Below are 16,683 nucleotides of genomic sequence, written 5' to 3'. Positions count from 1 at the left end.
TTAGAAAGCCTGGAGATAGAGTGATCCCCTCAGAGACTAGAGAGCAACAGACACAGAACAAAGGACCCACACCCAAAAACTTCCCTCCCTAGAGATTTGAAAACATCTTGTTTCCTGATTGGTCCTCTGGTCAGGTGTTGTTTGTTACCCCTTTGCAGGTGAAAGAAACATTAACCCTTAGCTATCTGTTTATGACAGTGGGGGATTCCATCATCCTGTTGGGGTCCACAGACAAGTAAATAGCTTCTTATGGGCAACGGTATTAGAGGCATCTGACAGATCTAAAAGAATCTGCCTGGCTACCTGGTTTTCTCCATTTCTGGAAGGAGACCAATCATGACAAAGGGTACCCTAGTCATTTCATTACCTGAAGTTATAATCATGTTCCTAACTGGCAGTAACGTTATCTGAAGCACATTTATGTTTGTGCTGAAAGATCAGTGAATTATCTAAAAGGTTGTTTTATGGTGGATTATCGAAAACAGTATATGCCATAAATGTCACACATTTATCTAGTCCAACAACATATAATGGTAAATCTGCCTTAAACTCTGGGAAATTGGGGGCGGCATCTTGTTTTGGAGATGTATTCTGTGAAAGACTTGCACAGATTTTTCCCATACAGCACCACAAGGTCCTTTAAATTCTTCTAATGACAGATTATCAGAATACTTTAAAGCAGTGACATAAATATAGACCAGGAATGTAGGATATCTGATCAAGATATGTTACAGCATTAAGCCATAAGGTTTAGAGCACTTTGCAGCATATTACACATGTCTGAAATGAGGCATATGTCACACACTTTTCTTCTTGCTATGGCACATCACTTAGCCTCTCCCCTTCATTTGTTAGCCTGGGTTGGCTGGCTCTGCCATAAAGGAAGAACGAGCCATCACTTGGAAAAGGAAATGATTAGGGAAAGCAGAATGTCAGCTGAGAGAGATGGGCATTTTCATGTTTGCATAGAGCCAGCCTTCTAGGTGCTGGTATGACATATAGACTGGATTGGCATGTTACAGATGAAAGGCAGATATGCAACATGCCGTGCACTTTTCTGACATGCCCCAAAATGTTGCATTCCAATGTCAGATTGCACAAGCAATTTCATTCTATTCACACGTGATACACTACAAAACTTAGCTGAAAATTTTATCCATTTTGCTTATCCTGGAAATCTGAAATTTCAGAGATGATGCTAAATTAATTCTGATATCTCAGTTAATTCATACCCAAGTGATTACCTTTTAAAATTTCAAGAGTGCTTAGGTGAAGATTTTCTTTCTAGTGTGATGGAGGAAACTAGTGTCTGGAATTGAAGGGAGTGATTCTCTGTAGGTGAGGAGTTCAAGGTCTCAAACTGATGAGGAAGGATGCTTTTTGTACAAGGTTTGAAGTCTTTAAAAATAATGCTACTCTCCATTGGGGAAGCTGCTTTGGTTCACAGGAGTGTTTGTTGTCTTAAGACCATTCTTTTTGTGAAAGTGTAGTCCCCCCAGTGTCTTTCCCTCCCCAACAGTTCTTCTGACTCGTGTGATGAGTGCTGGTTTCCATCAGCCTTCTTTGTCTTTGACAGGAAAGCTCAATCACTAGAATGGGCTCCCTAGTCTTTTCATTACCTGAAATTATAACCATCTTCCTAACTGCCAATAACTTTACCCAAAGGACATGTATGTTTGTGCTGAAAGCCCAGACTCCCAGTGAATTATCTAAGAGGTTTCTTAAAGCAGAGTCTCTTGCTAGCACCCAGTATAATTAGAGATGGAAAAGTGCACATAAATTGTCTAATTCACAGCCTTTTCCTGTGACCAGCTGTTTCCTTCAGTCTGTTTTCTAATAACTTGTCTACTCTACTCTAGCAAAAAGTTTCAAGTGATGGGTCTCAAAACATTCTCCTTGGAGATCTCACTTTAAGGAATTTTTTTTCTTAATATTCAGCCCAACTTTCCTTTTCTTAATTTCATCCTATTACTTCAAATTTATACTCCCAACAACCAAGCAAAATAATTCACATCCTCTTAGATGTTTACACTTCAAAACCATCTAGGTTTTCACTATAGTATTCCTGCTTATTCTTTGCTTCTTAAATCATAGTACTAAGATTTGTTAGACAGACATACAACTATAAGTTCTATTGCACTGCACTCATTAAACTCTCACATATTCACTAGGCTCAATGTAAAACCTAGGGAGGATTTCCTAAGAGTGCTCTCTTCCTCGGTTATTCAGGTCAGGAATCTGGAGCGGATGCCCCTGAGAATATAAGAACATATGAATGGCCATACTGAGTGAGACTAGTGGTCCTCCTAGTCAAGTATCCTGTCTTCCAACAGTGGCCAGTGCCACATGCGTCAGAGAGAATAAACAGAACATGACAATTAATGAGTGATCCATCCCCTTGTGTCCACTCCCAGCTTCTGGTAGTTAGAAGTTTAGGGACACCCAGAGCATAGGCTTTGCATCTTTGACCATCTTGACTAATATCCATTGATGGAGCATGAAATTATCTAATTCTTTTTTTAAATTATCTAATTCTTTTTCAACATCCACTGGCAATGAATTCCACAGGTAAAATGGGCATTGTGTGAAGAAATACTTCATATATCTTTTTAAACCTGTTGCCTATTAATTTTATTGGGTGACCGTTGGTTCTTGTGCTATGTGAAGAGGTAAATAGCACTCTCTATTCACTTTCTTCATGCCATTCTTGACTTTACAGGCTTCTATCATCTTTTTAATCTCTCTCTTTATATGCAGTTCCATACATGTAATCATTTTTGTTGCACTTCTCTGTACTTTTTCCAATTCTAATATGTCTCTTTTGAGATGAGGTGACCAGAACTGTACAGATATTCAAGGTGTGGGCATATCATGGATTTATATAGTGACATTATAATATTTTTCTGTCTTATTATCTCTCTCTTTCCTAATGGTTCCTAACATACCATTAGCCTTTTTGACTGCCACTGCACATGGAGCAGATATTTTCAAAGAACTACCCACCATGACTCCGAGATCTCTTCTTGTGTGGTAACTGCTAGTGTAGACCCCCATCATTTTGTATGTAGAGTTGGGATTATTTTTTTTCCAATATGCATTCCAATTTGCATTTATCAAAAATGAATTTCATGTGCCATTTTCTTGCCCAGTCACCCACTTTGGTGGGAACTCTTTGTAACTCTTCACATTCTGCTTTGGACTTAACTATCTTGAGTAATTTTGTATTATCTGCAAATGTTGCCATCTCACTGTTCACCCTGTTTTCCAGATCATGTTTTAATATGTTGAACTGTATGGGTCCCAGTACAGATCCTTGGGGAATCCTGCTATTTATCGCTCCATTGTGCAAACTCACCATTTATTCCTACCCCTTGTTTCCTATCTTTTAACCAGTTACTGATCCATGAGAGGACTTCCCCTCTTATTCCATTACTGCTTAGTTTGTTTGAGAGCCTTTGGTGAGGGACCTTGTGAAAGGCTTTCTGAAAGTCCAAGTACACAATATCTACTGGATCCCCCATGTCCACATGCTTGTTGACTCCCTCAAAAAGAATAGATTGGTGAGTCAAGGTTTGCCTTTACAAAAGCTGTTAATTGATGTGTCTGATAATTCTTTTCTTTGATATAGTTTAATCCAATTTGCCTTGTACTGAAGTTAGGTTTACCAACCTGTAATTGCCCTGATCATCTCTGGAGCCTTTTTTTTTTTTTAAATCATCCATTTAGAATTGGAAGGGATCTTGAAAGGTCATTGAGTCCAGCCCCCTGCCTTCACTAGCAGGACAAAGTACTGATTTTTGCTCCAGATCCCTAAGTTGCCCCCTCAAGGGTTGAACTCATAAACCATGGGTTTAGTAGGCCAATACTCAAACCACTGAGCTATCCCTCCCCTCATTACATTAGCTATCCTTTAGTCATGTGGTAGAGGCTGATTTAAGTGATGGTTTATGGCTATTAATGTTAAATTGTTCAGCCAAAGTTTAAACAGGTGTCTTATTTCTCCATAAAATCTGTTCACTGGTTTATGTGCTCTAGTCACCCTTCCTCATCATATTTCCAGGTGCTAGATTTTGGGTCTATGATCTAGCTAGAAGAGGTGGAACTATACATCTTAAAAATCATCATTTGTTCCAGCTGAGGTCAGTATTAATTAAACTCAGAATAATCTCTCTGCATCCACCTATTTCATATATAACATAAATAAATGTATTTCTGTCTAATTTTACTTGCTTTTGTTCAAACACCAGTTCTTAGGGTTCTCTGACAATGGAAACATAGAAGACATTTGAATCTGGAATTTCACTCTTAAAAAAGCAGAAGCATGTCAGTAGATCTTTCATTAAGTGTGAAGGCTGCCATCAACCTGTTTAAATAAAACCAAATTCTAGAGGTCTACAGAGCTAATGGGAAGATAGAGTCTGGATTTGAATAATTAACTCATTATACAAATTAATACACTTTAAGCAAATTCATTATTTAACCCTTACATCCTTCTTAAATCATGTTAATTGTACACATATAGAAAGATAGATAATGTATTATAAACTGATTGTCAGAATTTCAGTGCTGAAGTCATCAGAAGTTAATAGGAGTTCTGCCAGGGATGCATTTAGCTTTGCATGATTCTGCCACCTTGGAAGCTCTGACTGTACTAGGAATAGGAGGTAAAATGATGCAGCAAATTGTTTAATGACTGTTACTCGCTCAATGAACAATCTGAGAGCTATTTAACTGCAGCAGCAAACCCACCCACTGTGGCACTTCAAGTATCACTCCCAGAGTTGTGCTGGTCAGAAACTTCCTGTGGTTTCAGAAACTAAAAAGCAAGCATCCACAAAATAATGCTCCTGCTTCAAGAAGTTGATCACAAGTCTTTAAAATATCAATAGGTAAACAAATACTCTTTCCAAATGAGAGTATATTTCAAATTCTCCTCTGCTGCCTGCCCCGAAATAGTTATTCAGCTCAATTCCTTCAAGACATTCAGAAGAGTGGTGGATTTGATAACTGGCAGCCAAGGAGGGGGGAACATAAGTGTGAAGTAGATAAGAAAAGTTTGGTGTAAATAGTTGTTGGTGTAAGGAAGCTAAACTGTAATAGTTTATGTTCTAGAACAGTTACTAGAAATAAATTCAAGGCTGTATCTATTGGAAACCAGCTAGCCTTATTTTATCAATAATTTTTACATGCTTTTCAGAAGAGGCATAGAAGAACCCGCAGGTCAACCTTATGCAAGAGTATAAGGTTACTACAATTTCCATACTGATAATTATTCTTTTTAACATTTATATTAGCATGCCACCAATAGACCTCATTGTGTTCAATGATATTTGAAGACATTTGCTGCCCTGGAGATTACAGTCTAAGTCTGGTGACACATAAAGGTTTGGGAGGATGACGAGTTGATGAAGTTTTATATATATATATATATATATATATATATATATAAAAAAATTCCCCTCTCACCCCTATGGGTGGTATGTGTCTTCCTCAACCTCGGGTCCTCTACCAGAGGCCTGGGAGTTTGAGCGTTCTGCGCAGTATCTTAGCTGTTCCTAGCACTGCACTCTTCTGGACAGAGAGCTCTGATGTTGTTCCTGGGATCTGTTGGAGCCACTCACCCAGCTTAGGAGTCACAGCCCCGAGTGCTCCTACCACCACTGGGACCACTTTGGCCTTCACTTTCCACATCCTCTCTAGTTCCTCTTTCAGGCCCTGGTACTTCTCCAGCTTCTCATATTCCTTCTTCCTGATGTTGCTGTCACTTGGCACTGCTATATCTATCACCACCGCTGTCTTCTGGTCCTTGTCTATTACCACGATGTCTGGTTGATTGGCCAGTACCTGCCTGTCCGTCTGGATCTGGAAGTCCCACAGAATCTTAGCCCTGCTATTCTCCACAAGCTTCTGTGGAATCTCCCATCTGGTCTTGGGAGGGTCTAGCCCATACGCTGTGCAGATGTTCCTGTACACAATGCCAGCCACTTGTATATACAGCCATCTGTATATATGTATATGAGATGTATTTATTCACACCACCTATCCCAATTGCTCCTCAACCCAGACATAATTAATTGGCTATTTTCTTGAACAAGTCCTGGCAGAGGAGAGATCTGAATGACGGGAGAGTTTAATGGCCTTCAGAGCAGGAGAGGACCAGGGCTGCCCAGAGGATTCAGGGGGCCTGGAGCAGGGCTGGGTCTTCGGCAGCAATTCGGTGGTGGGTCCTTCCCTCTGAGCCATACAACTATTAATGAATTAGAGCCTCAACACTGCCGTGAGGTAGGACAGCAGTAGTATTCTGCACAGAATAGTTAAATGCCAGAAATGAACCAGAAGTTAGGGGCAGAGATATACATTTGTCCAGAACTCCTGGCTCTCAACCTTGAATTTTAACCACTAGACTATGTTCACTTCCAGTGGGAGTCCAACACATAAAATGAACGCAGATAAGAAACACAATGGGTGAAATTCCCTATGAACACAGGGCCAGAACAAAGACTATGCACCAGTTAAGCCCATCAGGATAGACCTTGCCTTCCTGCTCTTGTCACACACCCAAGACAGAGGTGAATGCCACCCAGTGTGATTCAGGCTGAATAGCTGGGGCATCATGAGTGATGCAGCATCAGAACTATCAGTAATGTTTACATTTCCTCTCCCTCGCCATGATCCAGGTTGCAGACAACTCACTCAGTCTCTTAGGCAAGTTTCTGGTCTTCATCGCCTTAGCTTAACTCTTTCAGCCATCTGTATAGTGACTAAGTGTTTATCCATGCCTTAAGACATCTTTACAGTGTTAAATCACCCCCCATCTCCTCTGTGCACAGATTACAGTAACTCCTCACTTAACATTGTCCTGGTTAACATTGTTACATTGCTGATCAATTAGAGAACATGCTCATTTAAAATTGCACAGTGCTCCCTTATAATGTTGTCTCCCTTAAAGTTGCGCAATGCTCCCTTATAACTGCTTTGTCCACTGGTTGCAGAAAGAGCAGCCTCTTGGAGCTAGCTGATGGGGCCTTGGAACGAAGGTGGACTGGCAGCCCCTCATCAGCTCCCACTATGAGCTCCCCGCTCCCCTAAGTTCCCTGTGGGGCAGCTGCCCAGCAGGCTATCAATTGCCAGGCAGTTCAGGTGACCCTCCCCACACTGCCCTGTGCTGCTCCTGTCTTCTGTCTTGGAGCTGCTCCCGGGAGTCTCCTGCTTGCTGGGCAGGGGGGGGAGAAGGATGCTAATGTCAAGGTGTCACCCTCTGCCCTGCTCCTGGCCCCTGCTCCTTTACCCCACCTCCACAGAGCAGGGGGAGGGACATGACAGGGCTCAGGATGGAGAACGCTTGCTGACAGCAGCTGCTGTCTCAAGTTGCTGATCTACTTAAAAAGGCAATGTACTTAGAGTGGGGTCCGCATACTTAAAGGGGAAATTTGTGTCTCTCTCTCACACACATAGTGTGTGTCTCTGTCTCTCTCTGCCATGCTATCTCCCCTCCCTCCATTCCTGCTGCCTTGTAGAGTGTGAGGCTACATTAACAATGTGTTAACCCTTGAGGGCTCAGCCGAGTGCTAGTTCATCATTTAGCCATAAGGCATTCCCTGGGAAATATCCCACCCTCTTCCACTTTCTCACCTCAACAAAGTTTCACAATCATCATTGTGGTGTACAGTATTAAATTGTTTGTTTAAAACTTATACTTTTTGTCTGGCGAAAAGAAATTCCCTGCAACCTAACTCCCCCTATTTACATTAATTCTTATGGGGAAATTAGATCCGCTTAACATTGTTTCAGTTAAAGTACCATTTTGCAGGAACATAACTACAATGTTAAGTGAGGAGTTACTGTATATTAAGATTATAAATTCATGCATAGGAATAAGCAGAGATCTTTAAATATGTTCCAAGAGTTATGCTTGTTTCAAGAACACTGACTGACATCAGTTAACTTTTGTTGTCCAGCGCGTGATGTGGCTTAATAAACCAAATAGTTACACTAATTGAATTGAAGCTGTATTTTATTGTGAAAGTCTCAGAAATAAACTTTGTTTCTTCATCATTTGTTATAAAGGTTTCCCAAGACATAACAGATACTCACCTTATTCATCAGATATCTTTTTAGATTAAGGTTAAGTGAGTACTGCAGTGAATGTAGCAATTTATACATACTACAAAATGGCTTTTGTTGTCATGTTTATCCACAAAAGCATCTAATGAGAGCATATTGTACATTACTAAATCATATGGATCATTGTACTTATTTGGTGAAAGAAGAGCAGTAGCAGAATCAAGTATCTGTCATGAATATAATGAAACAGTGTTATTCTGTTTTCTTTATTACATCTCTAATCTTTAGTATTCCTTAGTGGGATTTTCCCCCTCCCTGTGGTTGTGAGGAAACAATTTTCCCAACTGTCCCTTAAAAACAAAATGAAACCCAGTCCACATGCTACAGAGTCCAAACTCAGCACTTTCCTAGGGTTTGGCTTCACTGGTTGAGGGGAGATGAGGAAATCAGTTCTAATGTTAATTTTAAAAGTTTAGCTGTTCCCTGACTTTCCCCCTCAAGTTCCTTTCACAGACTGCTCTACCAATACCTAAAATCTGTCCCCTCAGAGCCACACCCATGGCTTTTTTACCTATGTAGTGTAATGAGTGAGCCAGTAAAGTCCATTTGACCCTTTCCAAGCAGGATCAATAGCTGCAAAAATGGGGATGAGATTAGTTTCAAGCAAACACTGCCAGCCTAGTTTAACAAAGAATGGCAACTGCCCTTAAAGAGTGGGGAGGCAGGTTTGAAACCTTGTGCCTGCTACTTTCCAGTTTGGAGGCTGCTGACTGGTAGAAGAGGTTCCTGTCACCATCTGCACCACCCTGGTGCAGGTGGCTGCCTTCCCATACTTGCACCTCTCATGGCTGGCAACTGCAGATGCCATTCTGAAAGGTGTTTTTGAAAGGGCAAGGCAGCAGACGCATTCTTTCCAAGGGCCCTTCAATTGCTTTTCTCACTCCTTAGCAGCAACGTTAGCTCCCTGCAGAGAGGGTAGCTATTTGACAGCTTTCCTCAACTTCTGGTTGTCTTCTTTTCTCTCTAGCATACTCTGTGGCTCCTCCTCTCCCTTCTCAGTCAACCAGAGATAGGAAGTTGGGAATCTCTTGTAGCGTGACTGCTCCCTATGGCAGTAATGGCTCTCTCAGGGCTTCCTGAACTCCTGGGTCCCAAACACCTTCTGGAGCCCACTCTGAATATAGGATGTGGATCTATAGGTCCCAAAGATCTGCCCTTAATTGCTCACTGCATCTGTGACTTGAAAATAGTTCACTCCCAATACAGTGAAAACTATATAGCTACACAAAAGAATCTGCCGAATTTTAGCAAAGGATTATTGCTTAATTCTCAATGCTCCAAAAGTGAATTTTTCTCTCATGACTTTTCCTTACTTTGTGAAATCTTGCCATTTGAATCACCATGTATGTATTTGTTTTGCTGGAATTTAACATCAATATTACTCCCCCACCCTCCCTGAAACTAAGATGGGTTACAGCCTCTATTTAGTTACTTAACGTTTGTGCAGCACTTTGAACATGTAAAACACTATAAAACTACTAAGGATTACTGGTGGTAATACAACAGCAGCTATTGCTGAAGTTTCTTACACACACTGGATGAAATCTTTGCTCCATTGAAGGCATCCTTCCATTCTAAAGGGTTTGGGTTTTTTTCAGTTGCTTACAATTTTGTCAAATTTTCATTTTTTGGACAGAAATGTTCCATGCCTGGTCACGGCCCAAGAGTTATTTTTATTTATCAGAAGTTTGAGTAAAAATAATTCAGTGGGCTTTTGAGTACAAAGGCAGTAAAAAAACACCTACCCGCTGCTCAACGCCACACGCTTGCTCTCGTAATATTTTTTAGAACTTTATTTTTAATAATTCCTGTGCCTCAGCACAACCAGGGAGAAGTTTGAGTTAAGGATAGTCCCTAGGTCAGACATGTGTTTTGTTGGACTCGTTAAAATCCAATTTGAATGGACTGTGTTCTAAAGGTTTAACAAAACCCTGTTCCATTCATGCACACTAAAGTCCTATTTTTCCTCTCCCTTAGACAACTGTAAACCAGGAGTAACTCCATTGTAATGAACTGTGTAAAACTGGTGTGTGTAAAAGGATATTCAAGCCCTAACTTTTTACTGAAGATAAGAGTTCTTTAATAATGACCAACCAGTGTTCTACTAGCACTGTGCATGCATGCATGCATATGTGAGCTGAGTGGAATTTTTAGTAGCTGAAGGGGTGTGTCTGGAAGGAGACAGGACTTCAGACACATCCTGCTTCTTTCCAGGTGATGTTTGAAGGTGAAGACCAAGTATAAATTTGTCCACCACTTCTGGGTGCGGAACACTGGTGCATTCTACACATCCTTGTCATCTTCTGTCCCTGCCCTACATGCAATGTGTTTCCAGAAGCAAGTGTGGGTGTATCAACTTCTCTACAGAATTGACAAAGATGGCTGCCATGCTGCTTTTGTAGAAACAAATTGTTTTGAGTTACAAGTGCATTTTGTGAACCAGTCTTTTTTGGACCCTCATATTTTAGTGAAGAGCTAATATTTGAGGGCACCAGGACCGTGCAAAACAATATGATGAAAATGTATGACATTTCAAAACCATTGCTCATCCATATTGCCCAGCCCTATTATGCACCAATAATATGTTGTAATGAATGGTATAAAATACTCAGTAAAGGATAAGGATTTTGTAACAGGTTGTTACGAACTCATCTATTAAGCATTTTAAAATTTAAAATGTACTAGTTGTGCAATGTTATGAATAACACATCTGAGAATAAATTATTGGCATATTTCCATGTATTGTTTAGGGACACTCTGGCACAGAACTTTTGTACAAATGCACAGGAGAAGGTGCACAGCACCTCACGCTGCATGTGAGGGTCAGGGATGGTTACAGTCCCTGGGTACAGGGGTTTCTTCCTTCCTTGAACCCTTAGAGGTCCATATAGCCCCCAAGGGAGGAGATGAGACTATGGCCATAATGGTGCCTTCCACCACTCAAACATTAGGGATAGCAGATTGCACCATGCACTACCCTAAAAGACAGAGCAGTTTGTGAACTGCCTGCTAGGATAAGGAAGCTTGGTGAGGGATTATGCCGGGCCCTGGGGCCGTGCAGCTCCACATAGCCCCAATGTAAGGCTATGCCCTAAAGGCACAATCAAACCCTTCAAAATTATATATTAATGTCACCTTTTCATTTAAAGAGATTTGGAGGATTTTAATTCCAATCAACTTCATTGAGTGACTGGTGTTTTCCTCTGAAACTGAAGGAAAGGACACATCCAGCAGCACTGATTTGACACAGAAACCATTAGTAGGAGGAACTGGAGAAGTTCTATGCATTGGGCATTCAGGGCTCTACCCTGCAAGCTGCTGAGCGCTCTGGCCCTAATCGTGCTTTGCGGGTGCAGGGAGAGCGTGCTCAACACCTTATAGGATCCAGGCCTCAAGCAGTTATTTTAAGGCCAGCACAACAAGTCAGTTTCTAATACGAAATTCTCTTGCAGTTTCATTAAGTGGTGCCTAAGTTCTAATACCATACATGGATCAGAGTCCAGTGTGTCCTTCCTTAAAAATATAGACATGTAGGGGTCTTGTCATCTCTTTTTTTATTTAATGTAAATATTATTTTAGAGGAGAGGTAGCATGTGTCACTGGATATGGCATTGTGCTTGAAGTTCAGGGATCTGAGGTCTATTCCCAGCTCTGCCACTGATCCCTGTTGTTTGATAATGGATGAGTCATTGGCACCCTGTGCCTCAGTTTCCCTATCTGTAGACTTGGCAAAATTTGATTTTTTTAAAATACATTTGACAAGAGATCAGTTTATTTTGAAGCATTTATTTTCCAATATTTAATTGATTTAAAATTTCACAGTTGTGGGAAATTATGGTGGGTTGTCACAAAACGTGTAGGCGGGTGGAGGGAAGAAAATAATTAATGACCATAGATGTTGCGATTCAAAAAGTTGAAGTTTGATAACTGTTAAAAACACAAATTGTCAACAACATATCAAAATGTACAAAGTAAATGTCCTTTAATCAACCTCTCATAAGTTCTCAAGCAACATTTTTCTTACTATCGGAAAATTTCAATGGAAATATTTGTCAGTTTGTGTGTGTAGAGTGAAATCAACATCTGCTGATAAAAATCTAATCCTTCCAAGCCTAGCTAGCTCTGAAATGGAAATAATAATACCTACCATCCTTTGAACTTTATAGATGAAAAGTGTTCTAAATAAAAAGATAGATGGGGAACTGAAATAAGGAGATCAGGTATATTACAACATATGGAGTAAGGCGCTGTCTTATGAACACATCAAAGAAATTTCATCTGTGGAAGTACTTGCTTGACATAGAGAACAAAACATGTGGAAGGGAGGCCACTTATATTGTTATCCCTCCTTGTTGCGTGTTATTTTGAATGACTTTTAAAAAGGAAGAGAGAGAGAGAAGTATTGGACTGAAGCCTGAATACAATTACTGCCAAGACTGATGTCCTAGCAGCCAACCTCTGCATACATTAATTTATCCTCTTTTATAGCTATTTGGCTAGATCCACTCCTACTAGTGCGGCAGATTGAAGTTGTAACCAAGTGGGATTTACCCCTGGAGAAAGGCTGGCAGTGTTTGCATCTCTCTCCTTCTCTGATGTAGCCACTAGACTCAGGAGAGATCTAGTTCTAGGCTGCATGGAAGGTGAAGCAAGACAAAGGTTAGGTGAGTCAGCAAGTCTGGACTGTGCCAGACAGCTCTGGGTCCCCTGTAAGTTGGGAGTGTGGCAGGCAACTTTCCCACTACAGTTCCTCCCGCCCTGTAGACTTTAGGTCACTGAAACCAACACATTTGGGTTAAATGTATGGAATTTGCCAAAACACAGGACTGACTACAGCTCACTCTGTAGATAATTACAGTTACAATTACAGACCCAGACAGAGAGGTTTATTAGAAACAGAATGAAGATATGGGTCTGATCACTTATCAGGAGAACACAATTTATTGCCCATGGGGATGTGGTATGTTCTGTTGCTATGGGTGATTGATTCTCCTTGGAGATAATAATGGTTCTGTGTGTGATGGTTACAGAATTACAACTGCAGAACAGGTGGGGAGAAAATGCTTTTGTTGAAACTCACTCAGTACAACATCTAGCTTGACCCAGAGCCTGCAGAACCTATAGGGCTTCTGGAATCTTGCATAGAAGCTGTCTGGGATCTAACTGTAAAGAGATGAAAGAGAAAGAGGAAGGAGAAGTTACCAAGAGAAGAAAGTCAATTTGTTGGATGTTTGAGTCTAAAACTTGTGAGTATGGGGAAACTGGGGTCCTTCTTATGCAGGTCCCACTCCCACAAGGTACATCCATGCTTAGTGTTCAAAATGTGCTTAAACATTTTGCTGGATTGGGTTGATAGCTGTTGAAAGTAGATGTACCCTCAAAGCCATCTTACCTTCTCCTCTATTTTATTTTCTGGGTTTTGAGGGTTTTTTTAACTTCCTTTCCTCAGAGCAAGTGACTCAAACCTCACCTATTGCTCTTTCTACAGCTTAGAAGCAGCATTTCCTGTCTGTGATTTGGAAATGGTGTATTATTTCTATCAAGCTGGGTTTTCTCTCTCTGCTTTACTGCTGTTGTTACCTTTCCATCTCTATTATGTATAGGGCCCGACCAAATTTGTGGTCCATTTTGGTCAATTTCATGGTCATAGGATTTTAAAAATCATCAATTTCATGATTTCAACTATTTAAATTTGAAATTTCACAGTGTTGTAATTGTAGGGGTCCTGAGCCAAAAAGGAGTTGTGAGGGAGTCACAAGGTCGTTGTAGCCAGGGTTGTGGTACTGCTACCCTTACTCCTGTGGTGATTCTGGTGGCGATGCTGCCTTCAGAGTATCTGGGAATGGTGGCTGCTGACTGGGAGCCCAGCTCTGAGGGCAGAGCCACTGCCAGCAGCAGCGCAGAAGTAAGGATGACATGGCATGGGATTGTCACCCTTATTTCTGTGCTGCTGCCTGCAGAGCTGGGCCCTCAGTCAGCAGCCACCACTCTTTGGCCATCCAGCTCTGCCGGCAACAGCACAGAAGTAAGGGTGGCATGGTATGGTATTGCCACCCTTATATCTGTGCTGCTGCTGGCAGGGCGCTGCCATCAGAGCTGGGTGCCCTGCTAACAGCTGGTGCTCTCCAGCTGCCCAGATCTGAAGGCAGCACTGAAGTAAGGTTGGCAATACCACAACCCCCATAAAATAACTTTGTGAGCCACTGCAACTTCCATTTGAATCCCGACCCCCAATTTGAGAAACTCTGGTCTCCCCCGTGAAATCTGTACAGTATAGGGTAAAAGTCCACAAAAGACCAGATTTCACAGGGGAGACCAGAGATCATGGTCTGTGACATGTTTTTTGTGGCCATGAATTTGGTAGGGCCCTAATTATGTGTCCCCACTGTTTTCCATCTTCTTTTCTTCCTCTTGCACAGCTGTTCCTCTTCTCTCCCACATTACCATTCTCCACATCCTGCACTGTCGCAGTCCTCTCACAGTACCAATGCAATGGATGGGTCAGAGAGTGTTAATCTTCTTTTATCCTAATCCCCTTGATCTCTCCACCTCCAAAAAGTTGTTGCAGGAACTACAGCTCTAGAACCTTCAGGCAGTGGTACAAGGCTGGTAGTGTGATTGTTTTCCCCAAAACTACTGTCAAACAGTCAAATATATGGCCCACTCTGGTAATGCACTAGTTCAGGGGTAGGCAATCTATGGCACGTGTGTCGAAGGCAGCAGGTGAGCTGATTTTCAGTGGCATTCACACAGCCCGGGTCCTGGCCACGTCCGGGGAGGGCGGGTTTTGCATTTTAATTTAATTTTAAATGAAGCTTCTCAAACCTTTTAAAAACCTTATTTACTTTACATACAATAATAGTTAGTTATATATTATAGACTTATAGAAAGAGACTTTCAAAAAACATTAAAATGTATTACTAGCACGCAAAACCTTAAATTAGAGTAAATGAAGACTCGGCACATCACTTCTGAAAGGTTGCTGACCCCTGCACTAGTGTATTGTATTAAAGGGGGCTGGCTGAACAAGAGGCCATGTGTATGACTTTGTGAAAGCTAAAACTATAACAAAATTAAAGCAAGAACTAGATAAATTCATGGAGGATAGGTCCATCAATGGCTATTATTCAAGATGATCACAGATACAACCAGATGCTCTGAGTGTTGCTAGCCTCTGTTTGCCTAAAGCTGGGACTGGATGACACAGAATGGATCACTTGATGATCCCCTGTTCTGCTCAATCTCTCTGAAGCATCTGACACCCCCCACTGTGAGAAGACAGGATATGGGGCAAGATGGACCATTGGTCTGACCCAGTATGGGCATTCTTGTCACTGCAGTACTTTATTCTCCCTGTGGAGAGAAGGCTATGTATCCAGAATATGCACTGCAGCATGATAATATGAAGCATTTAATGTATAGTCAGGCGGTGTGGCTGCATGAACATGTTCTCATGACAGGAAAGTGTACTTTTGTATTTCAGGGAGCTATTTGTGCAGCCACAGATTTGTTCTAAGGAAAGAGGTTTCTCACTGAGCTACCAGAGCTGTGCTCCACAGGCTTCAGCATGGTACAGAGATAAAAACATTGTGCCTCTGACCTACAGAATCTGAAAATGGAATGTCTGCATCACAGTCTTGAGTTTTATTCCAACGTAGGAGGGCATGTGGACATTCCTAATATGAAGCAAAGAGCTGAATCCTGCTACTCTTACCCATATTATTAAATGCTTCTGTTCTGGTAGCTTTTAAAGGTCCCAGTCAGGGTTGGGTGCTCTACAGCACAGATTGGGTGCTGTACAAACATCGAAAAGAGACAATTCTTACTTTGAAGGATTTACAATGGGGGTGGCCATAAATTTAATATCAAAACTGGTTTTCAGTGGAATTCTAGGTTTTTCCTTATCTTGGTGAAAAATTGAAATTTTCCCTCAGAAACCAAGTATCCGAAACCCCAGATATTTTGATTTGGTTATGCTGCTGCAGTGCCTCCTGGGAGTTGTCTTTTAGTTGCAATTTAAAGACAAACAGACCAAGGACATGGGCTACAACATACTAGTTCTCTCACATGCAAATAGTACAAGTGATTTCATTGGGATTACTTACATAGATAAAGACTGCTCATCTGAATAAAAGTTAAAAGATCAAGCCCATGTCACAAGAACTTATCCATGTTGTATGTCACATCCCATGTAACTAGACAATTGCTCTGATTTCACAGAAGTCCCCATGTAAAGTATGTTTATGTCAGCACTCAGATACCATAGTGAAGGGCCTGCATAGGGCTGAGTAAAATGAAGATTTTGTTTCTTTTTTCTTCTCACAGATTGACCATTTCTGCTGAATGCCCCATGCAGCTCGAAGACTTCCCCATGGACGCACATGCTTGCCCGCTAAAATTTGGAAGCTGTAAGTTCTTGTCACAATTAGGAATGTTGAATATAGTTTTGATTTGGCTTGTCATTTTCAGCCAGTACAGTTTATGTGCATCTTTCACTAGATATGACTGATCTGGTCCCACTCAGTCTTCCCCCTGAGCTCTTAATTTCTAATAGATGGC

At 41.3% G+C, this 16,683-nt stretch overlaps 1 protein-coding gene across 3 annotated transcripts in view; it reads left to right on the top strand.

Moving 5' to 3' along the window:
* The window catches only part of GABRA5 (gamma-aminobutyric acid type A receptor subunit alpha5), a 93,800-nt gene that overhangs the window by 28,173 nt on the left and 48,944 nt on the right, over nucleotides 1-16,683 (top strand). For all 3 annotated transcript variants that reach the window (XM_032762452.1, XM_032762428.1, XM_032762436.1), the window contains exon 6: nucleotides 16,450-16,532. In XM_032762452.1, coding sequence (XP_032618343.1) covers nucleotides 16,450-16,532 — 83 coding nt within the window. The remainder of the gene's footprint in view (nucleotides 1-16,449; nucleotides 16,533-16,683) is intronic.

This window comes from Chelonoidis abingdonii, chromosome 1 (assembly GCF_003597395.2).
Source record: "Chelonoidis abingdonii isolate Lonesome George chromosome 1, CheloAbing_2.0, whole genome shotgun sequence".
In the NCBI taxonomy this organism is placed as follows: Eukaryota; Metazoa; Chordata; order Testudines; family Testudinidae; genus Chelonoidis; species Chelonoidis abingdonii.
Note: the sequence above shows the minus strand (reverse complement) of the source record. Positions and strands in the feature narration are given on the sequence as shown.